Here is a 24,095-nt window from a genome sequence, read left to right as displayed (position 1 = left end):
CTGACCACCACCACTAGCAGGCTTGGGGGGTGGGTTTCAGTGCCACATTGAACAGTGAGACTCGCTATTAAAGTGATGTCACCTATTTATATAGGTCCCACTATAATGTATGTTTTGTATCCACACTGCCCGTTAATTTGGAGAGATCATTTTAGGGCATGAGCCAAAGAATGAATCAAATCCAAAACTCGAGTGAACCCCACCACAAAAAATATTGGAGAGAGTCATGCCCACCATATATTTAAAAAATCTGTTGATGTGGCACTTATAGTGACGTTGACCAATGAAAATGCTAGAGGCAGGGAGTTACTGCCTCCGGGAGGCAGAGGATCCACACTCTATTGTTTATATATGTGTGCGTGTCTGTGTGTGGTGTTTTTCTAATAAAATTCTAATACTAGTCAAAAGAAAATGTTCCAATAAGTTTCTTATGCAGCTGTCTAAGGTATATAGTCTTTTATGAATATCATGCTTAGAGGAACACAAATTGCAAGGTTAAACAGGCTAGAATTGTATGGGATCATGGACCATACAGGGTCCATGGATACTTTTTTTTGGACGCATGGACCTCAAATCAGGCCATATTCAATGTGGGTATCATTACCAACTAGGACATCCACCAAATCTGCACATAGGTTAGATCTGATTTCATCTAAAATGCATAACATGTGGACCACAACATGCGCAGATTTAGAATGGACAGAGTCTACCGTACACCTGGCTCCATGGGCCACAAGACATGATAATCATCAGGTCACTTGAAGAACACTTTAAAAGAATTGTTTAATCAAGGAGCGTGCTAGGAATTACCCCATTCATGGTGGGGAATGTGGGGGTGCATCACATCAATGGTCTGGACCACCAACTGATGGGCCTAACTTGCAAACACTATAAAAGAATTATCTTTTTTGTTTTTTCCTTTCTTTCTTTCTTAATTTATTTTCTTTTTCCACCATATTCTTCATTTATTACTTTCTACCACAATTGAATTTTATATGGTTTCATGTCCAGATAGGGTTTGTGATACAGCCTGCTTAGGGCCCAAAATCTTTTAGGGCCTATGTGGTCCATGGAATTGAATGGTATTGAATTGTAATAGATGGGATTAACATCATTGCATGTCTAGAAATCCCATGGTATTGTAGCCATCCAATCCCATGTTTGGAATAAAATTTTTGCTATGGGGAAACACCAGATTAAACAAAATCATGTTTGGTAGACCATGGAATTGTAATCAATGACCAAATTCATAACAGATGTCGTTCACTTGTACACATATATAACTAGATCGTCACATGTAAACAGTGTATATGGATAGATGGCATGGATAAATGCATGCATCAATGTGGGGCCCACATGTGTAGTAGATTTTAAAATCAACATAAACCTGCATGGGACCAATACAATTCCATGGGACTAAATGGAGTTCCATCCTACCTTTCCCATCCGCTCCAAATTCTGGATGGAATTGGACGGACCGAATGCAATTCTATCACACTTAATCCCATCTATTACCCTGGGCCAAATGCCCCCTTATGATTCTCATTGCAGGCTAGACACCATTTCAAATGAAAGCAGAATATGTGGGCCCCACCATGTGAATAACTGAATATTAGAATAGGAGGTGTGTTGGGCGCCTGGCTGCATGGGATGTGGTTTGGCTAGTGACCCCAACGCAAACCAACACCAGCCAGCTAGCTGGGTCAAGGCTCCGTGCGTCCCACCATGATGTATGTGTTTTATCCTTGCCGTCCATCCATTTTTCTAGCTTGTTTTAGAGCTTAAGCCTAAAAATCAAGTAGATCCAAATCTAAGTTGGACCACACCATAGGAAACAGTGGGGATTGAACACTTACTGTTGAAAACATTTTAGGGGCCACAGAAGTTTTGGATCAAGCTGATAATTTCTGTTTTCTCTTTATCCTGGTCTCTGTGACATTATCAATAGGTTAGATGTCAAATAAACATTATAGTGGGTGCTAGGAAGATTTTAAAGGTGGACATTCAATCAACATTGTTTTCCTGTGGTGTGGTCCACCTGAGATTTGGATCTGCCACATTTTTTTAGATCATGCCCTAAATTGACCTTACAAAATGGATGGACAGCATGGATAATACACATACATCATGGTGGGACACACAAGGCTTTGACACCAGTTGGCTCTGTTGGGGTCACCAGCCAAATTGTGTTCAGCTCTACTAGAGAAAGTTCTTTGGGTCTTCAAATCCTTTTTGGAAGGATTTGAAGGGTTTTCTCATCCCCAAGTTTAGAAATCCTTGTTTTGTGTTCAACATCTTGTGGTGAGATTGTTAGCAACTCAATGTAAGACTATAACAGACAAGCATTTTAATTTCCACTAATCATTTAATCATAGAAAATGCTTTGATTAGTTCTACAAGGTTAGTATATAAGGACATGTTTCTTTTCCTTCATTGAGCGTGTAGGAAACCATTGGATGCTTACCAACAGATCGTTTTAAATCCACACATGAACCCTAGTTGAATGGATTGGCCTGGTTTTGAGGCCAAATCATCTACAAGCAGAGCATCCCATTGACCTGTGGGCCACAGAGCTGAGTCGTGCGATTACACAATTCATCTAATTTGATATACGGATCACTGTCCATCAGACCATTGAGTTGGCCCGATCGACCTTTACTCTGGCAGCAGTTAGGCCATTTTTGTTGATCTGATGGTCCTCTGCAAGAATTCGGAACGCGGTCAGCTTTAGTATGAATGGTTAAAGAGAAAAGGGTTTTAGTTAAAATACAATTTCAGGAGATTCTTTAACACAATTCATTCTATTTCTACAAGTATTGTTTCAAAAAGACGGAGAGATTGATGAGTATATTTCAAATGAAGTGAAGATTTCCTCTAGAGTGCTGTGAAATCGCAACATGCTGATGGAATTTATGAAAATAAATAAATAAATACAAGACGGTTGCTTGACTAGGAATGTAGGGCAGATTGAGACTCACCATATGTTGAGATAAGCATCATCGTCATCGAGATGGATGCATGCGAAAATCTGAGGAAAGAATGAAGAACGAAGGCAAACAAAATCAGCATACGAGTGAGACTCAGTTAATTATGATGGAAAGCAAACCTAAATGGTTCAACTATGTGGTGTGGATGCCAGAGATGGCCTGTAAGTAGGGAACTTTGATTATGATTGAAGGGGGCTTGAAAAGAGGATGATGGAAAGGCTTAAGGGTAGGAAGGTTGGTTAAGGCCTGTGATGAAGATAGTGAATGGAGATTATGATGACGGCCGAGAGCTTATTTGGACTCAATCAAATTTCAGCACTGATGCGGCCTGCATCAGCCCAGATTATAATTTATCTGAACTCTGTGATATGGTTGATCAACGATACTGCCAACAGGATGGATGGTCCTGATAACCTGAAATGAAGCCACATGGGCCCCATTCGACATGACATGCAGGATTAGTGTGAGTTACGACCCACAAGTTGTGCAGTCAAATAGCATAACCTCACCAGTGATTGATTAACCTGTGATGTTGTGCCAGCCTTAACCTTCAAATAGAATAAATAATTCATGTATACCTAGCTCATTTGAACTAATCTTGTTTACATAAGCCAAAACATGTCCTTTTCTTTTGTGTTTCTTTCTTCTTTTTGTTAATCCCTATGTTTTTTTTATAATAAAATCAATTGAGGTCTTGGGTCGCAGGCCAGCTTACCAACTAAAATATGGTATTATGCAATGCTTGGGTCGTGGAGCAAGAACGGCTCATGGTTCAATGGTCTAAATAGTTGAGAAAGACAATGCAACAACATATCACAATTAACCAAGAAAAGGGCAAATATTATACAGCTTGGATCTTCCAAACTGCAGTATGCGTCAAAACCAACAACATGATCATCTCAACATTGGTGACCACTTACCGTTCATGAAGTGTGGATGGGCCACACCCAAACAAAATGAACAAATCAGAAACTTCTGACTGTTCAATTGGTGACCTGAAGACAGAAACAATATGGACCAAAGCCCACTAATTGATGTAGAGGGGGTCGCAACATCCAAACAAATAAAACAAATCGGAAACACCAATCGTTCAATTGGTGACCTGAAGACATAAACAAAATGGACCAAGGCCCACTAATTTATCTAGAGTGGGTCACAACATCCAAACAAATAGAACAAATCGGAAACTCCTAATCGTTCAATTGGTGACATGAAGACAAAAACAAAATTGACCAAGGCCCACTAATTAATGTAGAGTGGGTCACAACATCCAAACAAATAGAACAGATCAGAAACTCCTAATCGTTCAATTGGTGACCTGAAGACAGAAACAAATTGGACCAAGGCCCACTAATTGATGTAAAGCGGGTTGCACACACATTTATGGCAAAGATGGACCAAAGAAGGCTGGATCATAGGAAGAAGTGATCAGGACCGTCTGAACCTCAAAACAATTGTATCTCACAAACCGAAATGAGTTTTTCGACATATCATATATGATTTTGGGTAGGAGAAGCTACTTTAGCCAATCAACCCCACTACATAAGGTTGCCTGACCCACACTAGATTTGCGAGATTCCATCAGATTGATGGTCAAAAGTCCATTTTATTTTCATTTTTATTATAAATAGTAAGTTTTAATTCATTCATCCTTTGAGTTGTAGGAGTCGTGCCCAACATGAAAAGGGCTTAGAAAAATTAAGAGAATAATGTGCTTAGACCAAATTAAACACTTACTATTTTTGGCCAAAAACCATGAAGTCTAGTAGGAATGATGACCTTCTATAAATAATAAGTTTACTATTTATAGTAAGTCACGTTTTAGGGAGTTTTAAGTCTAAAACTTTATCCTAGGTTTGAGCTCACTATTTTAAAGATTATAATTTCTTTTTTTTATTCATCAATCAATTTATTTTCGAATTTATTAGAAATTAATTCTATTTTTTTACCTCATGGATTCAAGGAAACTCTGTGAGGAATCCAGAGAACTCCGGGGATTTGGAGTAGTTATCCACGAGGAAGACGGTGATCGACCTTATCACGTCCTTCCTACATCATTAATAGTTCACAGGTAACATGGAAAACATTGGATGTTAGCCTCGGGGGTAACATCGACCTCAGGGGTGTCTTCGATGTTTCCATTTCCCACACCCCTATGGAGGCGAATGCGGTTGCTGATAGCCTCACAAAGCTTGGTAGTGGCTCTCAATTTAGTTTATTTCTCAACTCCCAGGCGGATCTTCCTTGTATCCCCAATGACAAAGTGGGATTGGATAACCTGAGAGTGAGATAGTTCTTTTTACGATAGGCGGGTCCTTGTCTCTTTTTGTTCGCGGTCCGGCCCGAATCTCAGTTGTAATTACCTATGATCAATGAAAAGTCTTATCCTTAAAAAAAAATAAAAAAATAAAAAATCATGGAAATCATTGGAAGGGAGAACATGGCCTCTACTGCACAGGACTTTCAAGAAGAGGACTGGATGGGGTTTCCATGGATGCACAGAACGTGGCTGATGACATTATGGTCTTGGATGATTCTAATTAAATGTTAGAAGCCTAATAACAACCAACATACAATATACATACATGTGTAACATCACCATACACCAACTAAATAGATGATGATAGTATGTGTTGCAATTTTGAGAAATAATACCAACATACCTTATATTTGTTATCCCAAAAAAAAAACAAAAAAAACATGGAAATCATCATTTTATTTGATGGGTGTGGTCATATATAACAGGTATGACTGGTTGGCCAACGGTGAGGCAGCATATTCTTTTTGTCACCACCTTGGGCTTGGTCTCTTCCTTTTGTAAATTTGTTTCGTGTGGATTATATGATAGGTGAGGCCCTGTTATTTTTGTCTCACCCATCCAGATGATTGTTCATTGAGTTTTTCAATTTAATAAATTTTCAGGTGATGTGCTCCCACTATTCTGGAAGAGAGAGAGAGAGAGAGAGAGAGAGAGGGAGAGAGAGGAGGAAGAAGAAGAAGAAGGTATAACTGGCTAGCAGTGGCCCATTCATGATGAGTATTACCAATGAGTGGTTTAAAATCTAAATCAACACATCGGTGGCAACGCGTGGAGTAGAGATGGTCCAAGCATAACATCTATTATTGAAGTAGCAGCATCGAAAGTATAGGATTCTTTGGAGGTCCCAAAGCATATGAAATTATAAATTGCTAGACTGGTGGGCATTAAGAGCACTCTCTCTCTCTCTCTCTCTCTCTCTCTCTCTCTCTCTCTCTCTCTCTCTCTCTTCATAGATAGAAGAAGAGAGGAGAAGAAGAAAACAAGGGAATTTTTGCAGGCATGGCTGAGGCTGTTGTTTCCTTCTTTCTTGGAAAATTGGCGAAGCAACTCTCACAAGAAGTGCAGCTCCTCTCTGGAGTTGAAGACGACATCGCGTGGATCAAAGCTGAGCTTCAATCCATGAAATCCTTCCTGAAAGTTGGCTCGGCTTGGTTAACCAGTTCTATTTTTCAAACCTTTTTGAGCATGGGTATCAACCAAGAATTGTGAGCTAATGAAATACCATGAAGAGATTAAATCCTTTTTAATCATCTAGTTGCATGCCAAAAGTCTAATAAAATCTTTACAATGTGGGGACCACCTAAAGTGACGCCCAGCATGGAATGTTGAATGCTTGCATCAAACAAAAAAAAAAAAATATATATATATATATATAATAAATCTGAGAAACCAACCTAAATTGGGTGTTGGGAGACATGTTTGCAGCTCTGGCATTGTAGCCTCAGCACAATCTTTTTCATAGTTTCACCCGTAAGATAGATCTAACAAAATGGCATTACAAAGTTTGGGGGCAAAGTAAACTGACTTGGTAGGTGCAGTAAATCGACAAACAGCAGAAAGACATCCAGTAAATCAACAAACAGCAGAAAAAAAAAAAGGGTCTCACTTGGGAGAATAGCTACAGCAGAAAGACATCCAGTAAATCGACAAATACACCTTTTGGCGAAGTGAGTAACGTTTATATGATGTTTCAGGGTTTCCAACTACATGCATGTTGGGATAAACAACACCTTTTGGCGAGGCCCGGCACGTCGAAAGTGTGTCCCTCTTCGGCTACTCTTGTGAACAACAATCTATGAAACAAGGAAATGAAAATAAGTAAATTGATTGTAATTGTTAACAGCACAACCTTTTGAAACACCATGTGCATCAAGACTGAAAAAGACAAAAATCCATTTCAGATTCAATCAAGTGAATGTACAAAATCACAACTATTGCATTCAAATAAAAAAATAAATAAAGGATGTGACTTTTGTTATCCTTCAAAATAGCATAGTTGTACATATGCTATTCACTGTTTCTTAAATGGTGCATTTAGCATTCATGTATATCAGTCAAGACCATCCATATCTCCTACAGTGCATTTAGCATTCATGTATATCAAATCAGGAAATAGAAGTTACTCCTTAACTATCATACTTTGAAGGATCACTAGTAGTTCTGAATTCTGTAGTACATGCAACTGTGAAAAACTTGATTTAAAAAAGAAAAACAACAGCTGCTAAAAAAGTCGGCATGAATCCAAACTATACCAGTGATGTTATGAATTTAAATCTACTAAAAATTCATTCAATTTGTTTGTGAAAGAAACCAATGTAAACTTCATTCATAATGTATTAAATCAATGACTCAACTCATACCAAATGTGAATACAAAACAAGGACAACACTAATTTCTTTGTCTAATCTCTTGAAAAGTATACTAGAATCGTACAAGAGACCATTTCAATCAACAAACACGTATGCCATTTGCAAATGACAAACCAACCTGAGGTGGATTGTAACCAAATACAAAAGCAGCATCAAAGTAACCAGAGATGAAAACTCATACCCTATTACAATATCAGTAATTTGAACTTAAGGCAAACACATAATTGAGGAAACTGTAATTTTCCCATCTGACTGAGTATTGAGATATCATAGACTAACCCTAGTTCCAATAACAAACGGAACCAAACCTGCTGCTGTCAATCACAGGCTCCTCCGGATGTGGCTCCCCATTTCTCAGAAATGCTCGAGCATAAAGCTCTCCTGCTTAAAACATTCCATGTGCTCAATAGAAATAATGGTATTGTCTAAGACTGCATCAATTTCTTTTCCTCTTAATTGTAACTAAAAGATTATTGAACCTGTGGTCTTATCTTCAAGCTTGATAATGCACTCCTCCCCTCTGCTGATTACTTTTAATGCCCCTTCCCATGCCCATTTGTTGACATTCCATTCATCAGCCCTAGAACAAACATAATTATTTAGAAACTGTCTCCATTAAGTGCAATGCTTTTAAGTGCTCCTATGGCAACCCATGAAAGTAGGATCTCAATCCAACTTCCTAAAATGTACCATGGGTGACAGATCCAAGTGATTCCTCAAGAGGTGCTGGACCTACCATATCTTCTATCACCTGAAAATCAGACCAATCCAGTCATCAAGTGTGGACCACTGATCAGTTCTCCTAACCATCCTTTCTTTGTACACGTGGCCCATCTGATGACCATTCATACCTGAAATTTGGGCTTTGGCACAAACATGGCAGGCCCACCTGAGGAATGCCCTAGGTCTCTCGCACACACATGGCACATACATGGCAGGCCCACCTGAGGAATGCCCTAGGTCTCTCGCACACACATGGGAGGAATGCCCTAGGTCTCTCGCACACACATGGCACATACATGGCAGGCCCACCTGAGGAATGCCCTAGGTCTCTCGCACACACATGGGAGGAATGCCCTAGGTCTCTCACACACACATGGCACATACATGGCAGGCCCACCTGAGGAATGCCCTAGGTCTCTCGCACACACATGGCACATTCTCAGCAGTATCCATCACATTCTCAGTAGTATCCTGACCCGATTTAGATCTTCCGGCTCAATTTTTTTTTTTAAAAAAAAATCAGGCCATTTCACTCCTCTGGCAGGTGACAATGTACTAAACAAAATGGTTGGTTAAAATGAATTTTTTTTGTAGTCATCCATTTTGTTTTACATATTGTGGCCCACCTGTGGAGTGAAATAAACATAGTTTTGGTTCATGAGATAGAATGAGTGTGGCCCACTGATGGAAAGCTTGACTCTTTCGCACTTGTGCCATATTGACACATATTGATGGAAAGCTCGACTCTTTTGCGCTTGTGCCATATTCTACTTTGAAAGGTGCAAAATTCTATAACGATTTCAAGTTCTATAAAATGGAGAGTAAGTTCCGAATTCTATAAAATGGAGAGTAACTTATTGCTTGTACCTGAAAGTACTAACAAAAGAATGGCAGTAAAAGCAGATAAAAATAGATCTAATCATCAACTTGAAATATCTATTTGACATGCCTCACCTTGGATTGCTAATCATTCTAAAGAATGCTTTTGTCACATGATGATAAACATATACAAACATTTTCCAGACATTTACAAATATTTTCATGTACCTGAAATCTAAATCTTTCACAGAGGCATGGGCATCAGGCTGATCAAGGACTTCCATACTAGCCACGTGAAAACTCTTAAATGGCCATCCTACATTCAACAAAGCTAAAGTGTAACATACCACCTTGAAGATTAATCACATTCAACTTAATCTATGCATTCAGACTAAAAATAATGGCATGATGATTTTGCATACACATGCACACAACCAGCTTGCTACATGCTTAAATGCAAGATTGGACATAAAAAGAAACTGGCCAAAGACCCACTTATCACGAACAGGCCCTTCTTAACCATGAACTTTTTCATAGTATCACCTTTTAAACATGGAGACATTCTGACAAACTGGGCCATAAAGTTCAGATGTGGAAAATCATCACCACAGACAAATCAAAGAAAAACATGAAAAGATGGCATCTTTACAACAAATTCCAGGGAAAAAAGAACTCTAATGGCAGACATGCTGATGTACAATGTTTTGGTGACTAGACATGTGACGTACAAAACCATCATCAATGATCCAACGTAGATTGTCCTGATTATAACACTGAAGCACAACGAATGAGTTCCCTAATGCTGAAAAGACGGAAGGGAGCATGAGGGGGGATCCCTAAGAAGCGAATCCAAACACCTTGATGGGCTTGGGCGAGGGCAGGGGACCATACATCAACCCTATCAAATCCCATACTGGAATGCAGGATAGTATCAGTAAAGAAGGAGATCAGTTCCATCCTAGTCTTCAAGACCAAGAGAAACTGATCCTCCCCAGTGCGGATGATGTCTATGGCAGAGGAGATATACCTTGAGTCATTGAGGCATTTAACCAAATGGCTGATGGACAGGTCACTTTTGGAGGCATACCCCACCAAGGCGAGGCTCAGATCTCGTAGCTTTTCTCGGACCTCCTTAGAATCTGCATGCAGATGCGCGGCTTCTGGTTGGAGACTTGGGCAGATTGGTGGGTCCGGATGCAGATCTGGTAGGGCTTTTGGCTACATCAACAAAGGAGCAGCCGGCACTCAATGTTTGAGCAGGAGATGCCCTTGAGTTGGAATCTTCGATGAGGGGCTCTGATCTGGTGGGACAGGGAGGAACCCTGGGTTTAGCCCAGGAGATTCCCCAAATCCTTCCGTCCACCATCTTCCCATCAAGGAAACCCATAGTCGCACGCACGTCATCTTCGTACAGGAAACGGATGAAGGCGTAGTTGTGAGGTCTCCTGAAGGTGGGGATCCAGGGTATGTAGATGTCTGCTATCTCCGCATTGTAGGTGTTGCCGATGAATAAGGAGAAATAGGTGGAAAGGGTAGCTGAAAATGCGGGTTTCGGATTTTTTCGAGAAACCACTTTCCAATCGCTGGGGCGAATGACAGGATTTTGGACTTGATGCAGCGAAGAAGGGTGGATGGAGTGGCGATTTGGCGGGGTAGGGTGCTCATCGGGGTTTCTGGAATGGGAGGGATTGAGGCGGATGGGGTTAGGGTTTCTGGAATTTGGGGGTTTTTTGGGGTTTGGGGGTTTTTCGGACGCATGCTCTCTTACTAAATCTGTTTTTAACAAGGCCTCCAACATCATGGTGGGCCTGATCTTAATGAAGTGTTCTCTATCTCTGTACTCGCGTACGGTTCCAAACCGTTTTGAATTAGAAAGCGCTTAAAACCGTTTCTGAACCAAAACTATAGCCGTTCCTGAACAGTAATTTTGGTGTATTGTCACTTAAAAGTCTGGAACATATATGTCAACACCTGGACACTGAACATGTGGACCCTCCATTTGTTGGGCATGTGACACATGGGAGCTTAGAATTGGAGTAGATTTTTTGAGAGATTTTTTCACCCTTAATTTTGACAGATCTTTAGAGAGATTTACTTCTATAGAATTGGAGTTTCTTTTATATTCTCCGGTTGTATAGAAGCTTGCCACTTCTGCCCACAGCCTTGTGATCATCCAGACTGTTCATCTCGAAGGTCCCATCATAGATGGGCAACATGGCAAAAACTTCACAAGGTTTGTTGGCTATCCAGCTCTTGGTGGTGCAGCATTACTATATGCTGGTTCTACTAAAGGCAGCGCCAGTGGCACTGGTTCTACATCACCATTCAAACCTAGAGAACTAGGGATGGAATGAAATGCACAATTTAAAGAGGAATGTAATCTATGATACACAAATAATTGTATCAAAAAGACCAGGATTGCTTATACCACATTTTTATACACATTTTTATATGAATGTAACAAGAAATGCATTTCCTCGAAACATTTTTGTTGTGTTTGGATGTAGCGAAGTGCTTCAAGCCAAACCTAAATTGTTCTGAGTATTGATTTGGGTGCCAAGAGTTCAAAGTGAAATTTTGTTATGTGATCCCTACCACCCCCAAACACTATGGAATGGAAACCCATCTATTCTGCCAAAAGGTTCACCTAGCAATTTGGGGCACGCCGTGCCAAAATTGTGAAATTGAGACGGACCAGATCCGTCGACATGATCTGTCACTGTTTTCTGTGTCATAAACATTAAATATTCGTTTCGTTCTAAAATTCAGGGACGAATTTACAGAAATTAGCGACGGATGTGGTCCGTCGCTAAAATTTCCACAGCATCTGCTTCGTTTTGGTTTGGTTTTTTTTTTTTTTTTTTTTTTTTTTTTTTTTTACACCTGACAGTCATGCAAAAAAAAAAATTCACATGATTGTTTAATAATAATCCCATTCACAAAATTCAAAAGATTAGCTTTGTTTTTTTTTTAAAAAAAAAAAAAAAAAAAAAAAAAACAAAACCTATTACAACTGACAGTCATGCAAAAAAAAATTCACATGATTGTTTAATAATAATCCCATTCACAAAATTCAAAAGATTGGCCTAAAAACGAAACTAGAGTAAATATAATTTTGGGTGTGTTTGGATGCTTGGTTGGCCTGAATAGGAAACTGAACAACATATGTAGTAAATAGCCAAAATTGAAGTATGGCAGCATTGCCATCTTATCATTTAAGTGTGTCAAACATGCATTAGTTATGAACATCTCTTGTATATTATCAAGGGACTCTCTCAAGTTCAAAAAATATGCTCAAATCTAGTAGTTATACTTACCAGCCCCATATCACTATGATTGTGCTTTTTGACTTCTTATTGCTTTGATTAGAAGAAGTCCAAATGACAGGACCAAAGCAAACATTCCATTGGAAAACCTCCATGAAGGTATGAATTCTATTAAATTTTGATTTTCTCGTTTGGGTATACACAACTAATCCACAAGAACCTATATAGCAGCCAATCCATGAATTAATGATAAGGTCGAGTTTATGAAAAGAGTAATGGCTTACATCTCATAATAATGTACTGACACAAAAGATACATTTCAATAAGATAATTGCTTGAAGGATCAGATTTTTCTAACATGTTCTCATATTGGCTTTTTTGTTTATTTTATTTTTATTTTTATTTTATTTTTTTATTTTTTTTACACATGCACACACACCCCCACACTCTCACGCCATAGTGGGATTTCACCACCTATGGATACTCAAACCCTTGACTGGGTATTAAAACTCCTGAGAGTCTACCACCCGAGCAAGAGTAAGGATCAATATATTTTGGCTTGATTGAAAATCTCAAATGATGGTGGAAAAGAACAATAAGAACTCAACAACCCTGTTTTAGCTGAATTTAGAAGTTATCCAAGTGCCATCAATGATAGAAAATAGTCATCAATATATTTGAAAGAATTAGTTTATGGGTCTTCTTAAAAGACATCATAATACATGAAGCCTGCCAAAATAAGCATTAAAATCCTTATTTTTATATCCTGTTGCATGAAGAGTATCGCGATAAGGAGACCAAACAGCTCACCGGCTATGCAGGTAAACCTATTGATAATGGAGCATGCCCCCAAAATAGCAAATAAGAACAACAACTATGCAATCCACATGTATACCCTGCCCATCCAAATGATACAAGTAGTTGTAGTGAAAGGAAACTCATTTTGCATGTATCATGAACATGAAATTCAGTAACCTTATTTTTTCCATTGAACACAACCAAATAACATACCACCCAGTCCATGCTAGAAACAACTTTCATCCCAAATTTGGTCTCACTCAATTCTTTTCAAAATCTCAATTTTTTTGAAACATTATTTCTTTTTAAAATAATATAACTTTGTTTTTCAAAATCATATTTTTAAAAACCTTTTCAATTTTATTTTTTTCAAAATCTCATTTTTTTTTCTAAAAAATTTTCAAACAGTCTTTTTTTTCCCCCGAGTTCTGAATTTATTTATTTATTTTTTAATCACAAATTTTTAAAAGACTTATCAATTTACTTTTTTTCAAAATGTTAAATATCGCCAAACTCAACTCCGGTAGCACTCAAACAAGTCACTGATGGCACACCTAATCCCCAACACCACATTTTTCTTTCATGCCCACGATACAACATCCCTCAACAAGGATCCAAGACAAGGATGACTTCAAAATCTTCAAACCTTCTTTGTTTTCTCACCCTGGCTTGGCGTTATTCGAGTATTTGAGCCTAATTAGAGCAGAAGGAAAAGCTCAACTACATCTCCATTGCCACTAAAAACACCATACATACCAGCCGGTTTCCAATTGAGCTATCGACATCAAGTTTGATAGAGTCAATGAATTGTTCGAACATTTAATACTCTCTCAAAAACTTATTTCTTACATAAAGGCAGGTTTGCCCAAAATATATCCAGGAAATTCCATGAGTATATCACATTTTCTGAAGTTCATTGAATTCTCCAAAATGTCCAAATAATGTCATATGCACTTTACTTAAAACATTCAATCAGTACAACTGGTTTTTACGAATTGATCAAGGGACTAAATGTCAAGAATATCCTTGCGACAAAGTAAGATATGTTGCAAAATTTTAAGCTGTCAACACATACCAATGCATAGGAAGACTTGTGCGTGTTCTACCATTGAACTGGAGACACCTATGAAAAATCTAAATAATTTTGACGACCAGTTCTTAGATTCAAAGCTCAGAAGTAGCAAATGCGGTGGCTGCTTTCAACAGTTTAATGATATCTAGGGACAACTAACTACTTAAAACCAAGTTCCACCCATGAAGGCTTGTTCATGTTCTTTTACTTGGGTGCATAGTGTCACGCCCCGAAATCCGAGTACAGAGTGTGCACCCTCAAACCTGAGTTTTGTACTAATTTAATTCATTAATCAGTTTTATCAGAGATGCTAATTATATTCAATATAAGGTCCATCATAATCTCAATCACACATGTATAATACTTAGCACCAATCAACTAAACATATATAAATCTTGATGACTCTTAAAATAAAATAAACCTTAAAATCATTCATTTATTATACCATTATAATATAATGATATTTATTCCATGCTAACATTATTACAAAGAAATAAATCTAAATAATTGCTCAAAGTCTCAAAATAAATGTCAGTATGCATTATTCGTTAATTAAACCGTGCTAACAAAATAAAACATATAATTAAAAATTTTCTAATGCCGCCACTTCATCCTTGGATAGGTATGGCCATGTTTCAGGCAGGTCGTGTTTAGGTACAGTAGATCCTTTCGATTCTTGCGTCACATCATCTGATAATGGCTCCTCTGTACGGTTTTTCCATCAATAAAATGTAAGCTGGCCAGGCTTAGTGATATAACCCAACATGGTTCATAATCATAGCAATTAAAATAATACATAAATACATGTACAATGATATGAATGTAAAATGATATATGAATGCATCAGATGGGATGATCGTCCATCTGCTTGGGTTGGAGGTCGTCAACCCGCATCCACCCGTTGGGTAGGCTTCCACCTTTCGGTAGGCTTGGGCATAGCCCGCATCTGGTAACGCTCTACCAGGATCGACATTTCTTCCAGGGAGGGCCCCTAGGATCGACCATGCATTATGCAATGCAATGAATGAAGGATGATATGTAAATGCATATTTTTCATATTTGGCATAGTTGTCTTGATTAAAATATTCACATATAAATTTATCATACAATTATCATATCAAAATATTTAAACCAGTAAATCAATCAAACAATCACAATGATTTATTTTAATTTTAATGAATTATGAGACAAGTTGGGTTACTCACCTGAGTTTGGTAGTGTAGAATCCACAGGGTAATTATGTTGGTTTGAATTCAGAAATCCTATCAGTTATATCAACAACATTATTATTCATATGTTTTTATTACATGGTGGGGCCCACCTCTGATTAACATCCTAGGTGGCCAGATCCAAAATAATCAAATAATTAAAATTTCTATTCTATTTTTTTTTTCTTTTTAAAATTATAAAATTGAATAATAATTACTTGATCGGGGTGGTCCATCGGATGGTCAGATCATTCAGATTCTTGAGGTATTATCATGTTTTGCCTCTACACATTAGATGGATGGTGTGGATCTAACCACACATACACTGATGACGCATCTCGACCTTCTACGCCAAGTGATACCAACACTTGCGCAAAAATATAAGATTCTTTTATTAAACACTTTTAGATCTGACTAATGTGGCTTATCTGATTGTTAGATTGATCTAAAAATTATGGCCCTTGTATATTTTGGCCATAAGAATCATATGATCCGTACAGATCTATCATAGCACAAGCAGATTCCATCCATTTAATTTATTCCTAAAATATTACTAATTAGACCGAAATCATAAAAACATCACTTTATTAAAATTGCCTATACACACTTATACAATGATGGTGTGGATGATCCACGCCATCCATTGTATAGATCAAGAAGAAATTAATAACATAATAAAAAGTTAAAAAGATCTAACGATTAAAACTTACCTGATCGAACCTTCTTAGATTTTCCTCTTCCTTTTACTTTAGGGCTTCCTATCTCCTTTTTTATCCCTTTTAAAGAAAATTCTCATAAGATATGATAAGCACATCCTCCCTTATCCTGAATTTGAATTTTTTTATGATATTTAATAAAAAATTTATTATTACTACTTCAAGAATCGATCTTTAAACCTCTCTCTCAATTAAGAATTTCACTACCAACTCAACTATTGACTTGTTTTTATTTTTTATTTAAAAATAAAATCTTTAAATATTTAATTTAGTTTTTTTATAATATACTAAAATTTAGGGTTGTTACATTCTACCCCCCTTAAAATAAAATCTCGTCCTCGATATTTATAAACTAACATTTCAATTTTTATTTTTATTTTTTATTTTTGCTTTTAATGGCATTGGTCACACTTATGTAATAGATGGTTTTATACACTGGATTGGTCTTTTAGTTTTTGTAATAGTGAATTTATAAATATGTAAAATTTTGTCAAAAACTATGGTTTATTGAAGATTCAAAAATTCAGACAGTGAAGGTTGTCTATAAATAAACATTTTTTTTTCCAGTTAAAAATAAATTTTAGTTTTTAAAAAACAAATTAAAATTTTATTTTCGTAATCATTTTCTTTTGAACTCGATTTATTAATCTATGATGTAGCCTTTGAATTACCTTAATTGGACTCGTACTTAATTAGTTATGAGTTTTTCAAATTAGGTGATTTTCATTATTTAACAAAATATAAGGAGTAAATTTATTTTTATTTTTAAATATTATGGGGTCTTAAGTTGGGTTTTTAAGTTTCAAATATCATAACAATCAATGATCTTATATATTACATATCTCAAAATAATCAACGGAATATTTTAAATTTGGACTCACATACACAATGTTATTTACAAAATTTTAACATTTGAATCAAAAGTTAGAATGACTTGAAATTTGGAATGTCATTAATTATATAATGAAAAAAAGAAAAGAAAAAACAGATTAAAATTATTACTTTTACTATGGTTTTTATCGCTGCTAAGGGTGAAAAATTATGTTGTCCAACAATCGTTTCTATTATTTACAGTCTAGTGTTTAAATGTTTATAATTTCTCTACAACTCGAATCATCATAAAATTTTATGGAGTTGTTTAGGGGTATTTATATGACTAAAAAATATATTTAGGAATTATTTTGAATGATAATTTTATCTAGTTTGATCAGGGATACTAAACTGGTTTAGATTTTCACTCTATAATGTTGAAATTTATTAGAAAATTAGAAATAATTTAACCATACCTTGAAATTTAGGGAAGACATTGTCCTATACTTGAAAAAAGTTCTAATGAGTTTGATATTTAAATATTTTTTTTTTCTATTTTTTTTAAGTAAATTTTTTTTCCACCAAATATGGACTTATGATCTTATAAGAAGGAATTTTTAAATTTTAATAGAGATTATGGTTATTTTATTTTATTTTATTTTATACTTAATATATTTTTTTTCTTTAAATAAAATACTTCAAATAAAAATATTTATTTAACCAAAGGTAATTATCAAAATGAAAATTTCTGTTAATTAAATCTATATAAAGCCAGTATGGGCAGATTGAATTTCGGTTTGATGACTGATGTTTATATCATATTTTATTATAGTTTAAAATTTCAGATTAGATTCAAATTTTTTTTCTGGATATCTTATTATAAGTTTACTATGTCTTTGTAAAATCTTATCTAAAAATTTCAATTATAAAATTTTTTAGAATTCCTACAGTCAGACCTATCCAGAATTTGATGATTTATGACCAGCGTATACTAATTCACTAGAACAGTATAGTTACTATGAGATCCAAATTTTATTATTATTTTTATCTTAATTTAGACTTGTTTATCTTCGATCAGGCTTTTGAATCGCCTCAATCGGAATAGTACTTTTATACTTATGAATTTTACAAGTTGAATAATTCTTGCTGCCCATTGCTGTCCAGCAGAATTTTGTGAATTAAAATATCTTTAAAATTCATTTTCGTTATATTAATCCATCTTAATCTAAATTATATTCAAATAAGAGTATGGGGAATCTAAATTCTTATTTCTAAGTTTAACAAAAATTAATAGGAACTTAGTTTTAAGTTTCTCAGTTCATCAATCCATACATCAATCAAGAGGGATATCTTAATGAAACATTTCTAATTTCAAGGGTCTAAAATTTGTGAAATTTAATGGGGTACATAACCTACAGGTCACTCTAAGTTTTAGAAAAGATCTCTCTTTGATACCATTCTGTCATGCCCCGAAATCCGGGTACAGAGTGTGCACCCTCAGACCCGAGTTTCACTTCGTAACTCGTACACAAAGTGTACTAATTTAATTCATTAATCAGTTTAATCAGAGATGCTAATTATATTCAATATAAGGTCCATCATAATCTCAATCACACATGCATAATACTTAGCACCAATCAACTAAACATATATAAATCTTGATGACTCTTAAAATAAAATAAACCTTAAAATCATTCATTTATTATACCATTATAATATAATGATATTTATTCCATGCTAATATTATTACAAAGAAATAAATCTAAATAATTGCTCAAAGTCTCAAAATAAATGTCAGTATGCATTATTCGTTAATTAAACCGTGCTAACAAAATAAAACATATAATTAAAAATTTTCTAATGCCGTCACTTCATCCTTGGATAGGTATGGCCATGTTTCAGGCAGGTCGTGTTTAGGTACAGTAGATCCTTTCGGTTCTTGCGTCACATCATCTGCTAATGGCTCCTCTGTATGGTTTTTCCATCAATAAAATGTAAGCTGGCCAGGCTTAGTGATATAACCCAGCATGGTTCATAATCATAGCAATTAAAATAATACATAAATACATGTACAATGATATGAATGTAAAATGATATATGAATGCATCAGATGGGATGATCGTCCATCTGCTTGGGTTGAAGGTCGTCAACCCGCATCCACCCGTTGGGTAGGCTTCTACCTTTCGGTAGGCTTGGGCATAGCCCGCATCTGGTAACGCTCTACCAGGCTCGACATTTCTTCCAGGGAGGGCCCCTAGGATCAACCATGTATTCTGCAATGCAATGAATGAAGGATGATATGTAAATACATATTTTTCATATTTTGCATAGTTGTCTTGATTAAAATATTCACATATAAATTTATCGTACAATTATCATATCAAAATATTTAAACCAGTAAATCAATCAAACAATCACAATGATTTATTTTAATTTTAATGAATTATGAGACAAGTTGGGTTACTCACATGAGTTTGGTAGTATAGACTTTATGAGGTAATGGGTTGGTTTGAATTCTGAGGTCCTATTAATTATATCAACGATATTATTATTCATCTATTTTTATTACATGGTGGGGCCCACCTCTGATTAACATACTAGGTGGCCAGATCCAAAATAATCAAATAATTAAAATTTCTATTCTATTTTTTCTCCTTTTTAAGATTATAAAATTGAATAATAATTACTTGATCGGGTGGTCCATCAGATGGTCAGATCATTCAGATTCTTGAGGTATTATCATGTTTTGCCTCTACACATTAGATGGATGGTGTGGATTTAACCACACATAGACCGATGGCCCATCTCGACCTTCTACGCCAAGTGATACCAACACTTGCGCAAAAATCTAAGATTCTTTTATTAAACACTTTTAGATCTGACTAATGTGGCCTATCTGATTGTTAGATTGATCTAAAAATTATGGCCCTTATATATTTTGGCCTTAAGGATCATATGATCCGTACAGATCTATCATAGCACAAGCAGATTCCATCCATTTAATTTATTCATAAAATATTACTGATTAGACCGAAATCATAAAAACATCACTTTATTAAAATTGCCTATACACACCTATACAATGATGGTGTGGATGATCCACGCCATCCATTGTATAGATCAAGAAGAAATTAATAACATAATAAAAAGTTAAAAAGATCTAACGATTAAAACTTACCTGATCGAGCCTTCTTAGATTTTCCTCTTCCTTTTACTTTAGGGCTTCCTATCTCATTTTTTTTTTTAATGCAGAAACCTTCCGTATCCCTTTTAAAGAAAATTCTCATAAGATATGATAAGCACATCCTCCCTTATCCTGAATTTGAATTTTTTTATGATATTTAATAAAAAATTTATTATTACTACTTCAAAAATCGATCCTTAAACCTCTCTCTCAATTAAGAATTTCACTACCAACTCAACTATTGACTTGTTTTTATTTTTTATTTAAAAATAAAATCTTTAAATATTTAATTTAGTTTTTTTATAATGTACTAAAATTTAGGGTTGTTACACATAGCCTAAGGAATAAAAATCCAGATACTTTCATCAATTATTCAGCAAGCAAAACGTCAGTGTGATAACTTTCGAAAGTTTGTGAGTACTTAGCTCTCTTTGTTAAGTCAACAATCTCGCAACAGAAACAACTTGCATGTTTGTAATCTTCACTTAAATCATAATGAACATCTAAAGTTCTATTAAAATTCATGATTGTATGTTTTGATAGATTTGGAAATATGTAGGTACTAGGTAGCTGAGAAAAGTCGTGTACCCTAAGAGCACAAGTCCCCCTCCGGATTTGTTTCCCAAGTTTATAGATGTTGCGGTAAAGGGTTACAATGCCTTAGGAAAGAGTTTTAATTAGTTCTTTTCGATGGCTGCATATGCAGTTAACGCTACTAAAAATAGGCCGGCAACGAAAGAATTGTGGAAATCAAGAAAACAATCAATGTATAGATCCTTAGCAGCACCTCAGAGTCAGACTCCTTCGACTTCCTCTCATACAGGTCCAGTTTGGCACTACAGAGTACCCCCTAAGGTGGTGGCTTTTGGCTGGCTTCTGGGTAGAAAACAAGTTCTGACAATCAACAACTTAAAGAAGAGAGGAATGGCCATTCCAAGTGTTTGTTTGCTGTGCTTTTAAGGAAGAGGAAACAGTAGATCATCTCTTTATCCACTGTCCCTATTCTAAGGATTTTTGGTGGAGTGTTCTTACGATGGCGGGAATATCGTGGGATCTCGTGGACTATGCCTATCGCAATCGAACACCTTTTCTGCTTGTGGCACAATAAGCACAGAGGGGCCTTAGGAAAAAGAAAGTGGAGGATGTTCTGTTGGCTGTGTTGGGCCGTGTGGGTGTAAAGGAACAATCGTTGTTTCAGGAATCAGAGCTCTTCTTTGATCAGGGTGCTCTTGAAAGTCCTTGTTTTGTTCAGGGATTGGGCTCCCTAGCTGTTAGGTTCCCCTGCAGCTTCTGGTTGCTTCTGTATATAGGGTTTCTTCCTTTCAGCAGTGGGGCTGAAGTTAGTATTATAGCTTTAGTTCTTTCTAGTTCTGTCAGCAGTGGGGCTGAGGGTTGTACTTTAGTTTCTGTTTTTAGGTTTTTCCTCTTCTTCTAGGTTTTTTCTTGTTCTTTCTTTTTTCCCTTTCCTTGGAATCTTGTTTCTTTTAATAATATTCACTTAAAAAAAATAAATAAATTATAACAGGATTGTCGTACTCAATAGGGAGTTCAACTTCTGCAATCCCAGTAGTCCACTGTGTAGAACTTTCTTCTGAGTTCCTCCTCTTCACCTGAAAGAGAAGTTGTCAAATTCACGATTCAGTAGAGATTGGATGGTACCACAAAGAAAATATGGCTGCAAGATTTGGTAACAAGACATGCGAATTTGAAGTAAGAATTACTGACCTTAGCAAACAAGAGATGCTCGGCAAAAAATAAATAAAATAAAATAAAACAAATAAAAAGTAAAAACAGAAGAAGACATCAACAATGAGCATAATGACAATCCCATCAATGTCTAAAATTAGTCTGTGATAGATTTACAAGAATTATTTTTTTAAATTACTATTTAGTATGAGGGGTTGAATACACAATCCTTCGAGTAATAACAGAATCATATGAATATCAACAGGATATGATTGCATGTGGAGCAAACAGTTAAAGGCATGTCCATCAAAAACCATATAGACATGGCTATGTGGGCTGTCAATCTCAAGAAAGGGGGCTAGAGCAGTCCAGATACAACCATTGTCAAAGGAAAGCAGCCCCAAGGCACTGTTCTAATAAAAACAATGAGGAGATGTAATATCACCAATCTCACCTTAAGATGCTCTGGAATGATGTACAATTCATCCTCTGCACTTTTTAAATCATTCTCAATTTCATCAATACTCTTGCCCCTTTTCTTTGCCAATTCTTGTAAAACATACTTCAACCTATAAACAAGAAAACATGGAAATATGGGAGTTGATACAAGTTGAAGGAGTCAGTCAGTACAAGTTGAAGGCTCTAAAAGAGCAAGGGCAAGGGCCAAAAGGACATGGGTGGAGGTAGTAAGAAAAGACTTGATGACATAAGGTCTAACAAAAGTTATCACCCCTGATAAAGTGGGATCGCAGAACAGGATTTATGTAGCCGACCTCAATTAATATGATGATGATGATTCATGTAGCCAACCTCAATAAATATTAATATAAAGGTAGTGGCAGTGTAAATATGGGTTACGGAAGATATGAGAATGCATATCCTTCTTTACTGACTAGCTTCTGCTTTGTGAAAATACAGCTGCGACAGGATGCTCTATTGCATTGAAATTTGATTTGTATAATAGTTCCATAAAATGGAAATCACCAAATTGCTTTAATACTGAGGAATCAGTCTCCAAAATATGATTACATTACTTTTAAGTTTGATTTGAAAGAAATTAAATGCAATTTGAGAGTTACATCCTCATCATAGATGCAAGGAAAAGTCACCACAATCTCATCATTTCCTCTAGGTTCAGCCTCACCAAATGCACCCTAAGCTACATGAGCTGTAATGGTACCACCAAGCAACTCATTAGCATTTCATGACTAGATTCATCTATGAAAAGGGGAAAAGCTAATGAAAACACTAAAAATAGAGGAACAATCACCCACAAGGCCATAACCAGTTGCAAGAACACCTGGCACAAAAATCAGGCTAGTTCATTGACTCCCACCATCAGGCAGGCCACACATTTATACTGAATGAGACTATTAACACATCTAATTCAAACTGTCCGTTGTTATTTCATAAGTGATCTTCACTTCGGGGTCGACCTTATGACTGCTCTGATGTTCTCCACACACACCACATTGGTTTGTAAGATAGGTCGATAACAAAGATGATGATGGTGATGATGGCAGTAATGATATTTAAAATCCCAAATCTTAAAGATTTCGAATATAGAAATATCTTCAAATCAAATATCAACTTTCAAAAAACTTGGCATTGACTAGAGGATCAATTTACTTCTGAATTGAGTTCATCTCAGCTCAGCCTAATCGATTTTTTTATAAAAGAAAGATTGTAACTTTTTTCCGAATCGAGCATCCAAACACAACCCAAGAATGGAAATCTTACATATTAGGATCTTCGATCGTCGGTTTCTTGAGCGAATGTATCCTGTGTTATATTTTGTTTTAAAATAGTATTAAAATTTGAATTTTCAATTTTTCGATGATTTTCCTCCATTTTTGAAAAGTTGTAGTACTTTTAAGTTGTAGGTTTTATCCCACATCGGATTTGACATAGTAAACTATCTTGTATATAAGATAGTCTTTTTGCCTAGGCTTGAGCCCCTTTCAGGGAGCAAATTCGATTTCAAGCCGAGTGACTCAGTCACGCCTCGACTCAATTCAATGAGTTCTTCTTTCTCAAAATTTATTTTCCTTTTTTGGTTCTCGATTTTTAATAGTCTATTTAATTCAACCAAATATTCCAACAATCTTGAAATCGAATTATTGTATCACATAAACTA

At 36.0% G+C, this 24,095-nt stretch overlaps 3 protein-coding genes across 3 annotated transcripts in view; 1 reads left to right on the top strand and 2 right to left on the bottom strand.

The window, feature by feature from the left end:
• The window catches only part of LOC131257843 (putative disease resistance RPP13-like protein 3), a 192,468-nt gene that overhangs the window by 142,663 nt on the left and 25,710 nt on the right, over positions 1 to 24,095 (top strand). The gene's annotated exons all lie outside the window — the stretch shown is intronic.
• Positions 2,907 to 23,737, bottom strand: LOC131257849 (protein COP1 SUPPRESSOR 2-like). Its single transcript, XM_058258764.1, has 4 exons — positions 23,699 to 23,737; positions 22,413 to 22,527; positions 21,809 to 21,882; positions 2,907 to 3,028 (listed from the first exon to the last, which is right to left on the bottom strand). Coding segments are annotated over exons 1-4 (270 nt in total). The 5' UTR covers positions 23,701 to 23,737; the 3' UTR covers positions 2,907 to 2,949.
• Positions 6,962 to 10,366, bottom strand: LOC131257847 (uncharacterized). The gene is made up of 4 exons (XM_058258761.1): positions 10,246 to 10,366; positions 9,447 to 9,534; positions 8,156 to 8,256; positions 6,962 to 8,057 (listed from the first exon to the last, which is right to left on the bottom strand). The coding sequence occupies exons 1-4, from the start codon at positions 10,301 to 10,303 to the stop codon at positions 7,957 to 7,959; spliced, it is 348 nt and encodes a 115-aa protein (XP_058114744.1). The 5' UTR covers positions 10,304 to 10,366; the 3' UTR covers positions 6,962 to 7,956.

The sequence above is a fragment of the Magnolia sinica genome, chromosome 10, assembly GCF_029962835.1.
Source record: "Magnolia sinica isolate HGM2019 chromosome 10, MsV1, whole genome shotgun sequence".
Lineage (NCBI taxonomy): Eukaryota > Viridiplantae > Streptophyta > Magnoliopsida > Magnoliales > Magnoliaceae > Magnolia > Magnolia sinica.
This window is presented reverse-complemented; position numbering and strand designations above follow the sequence as displayed.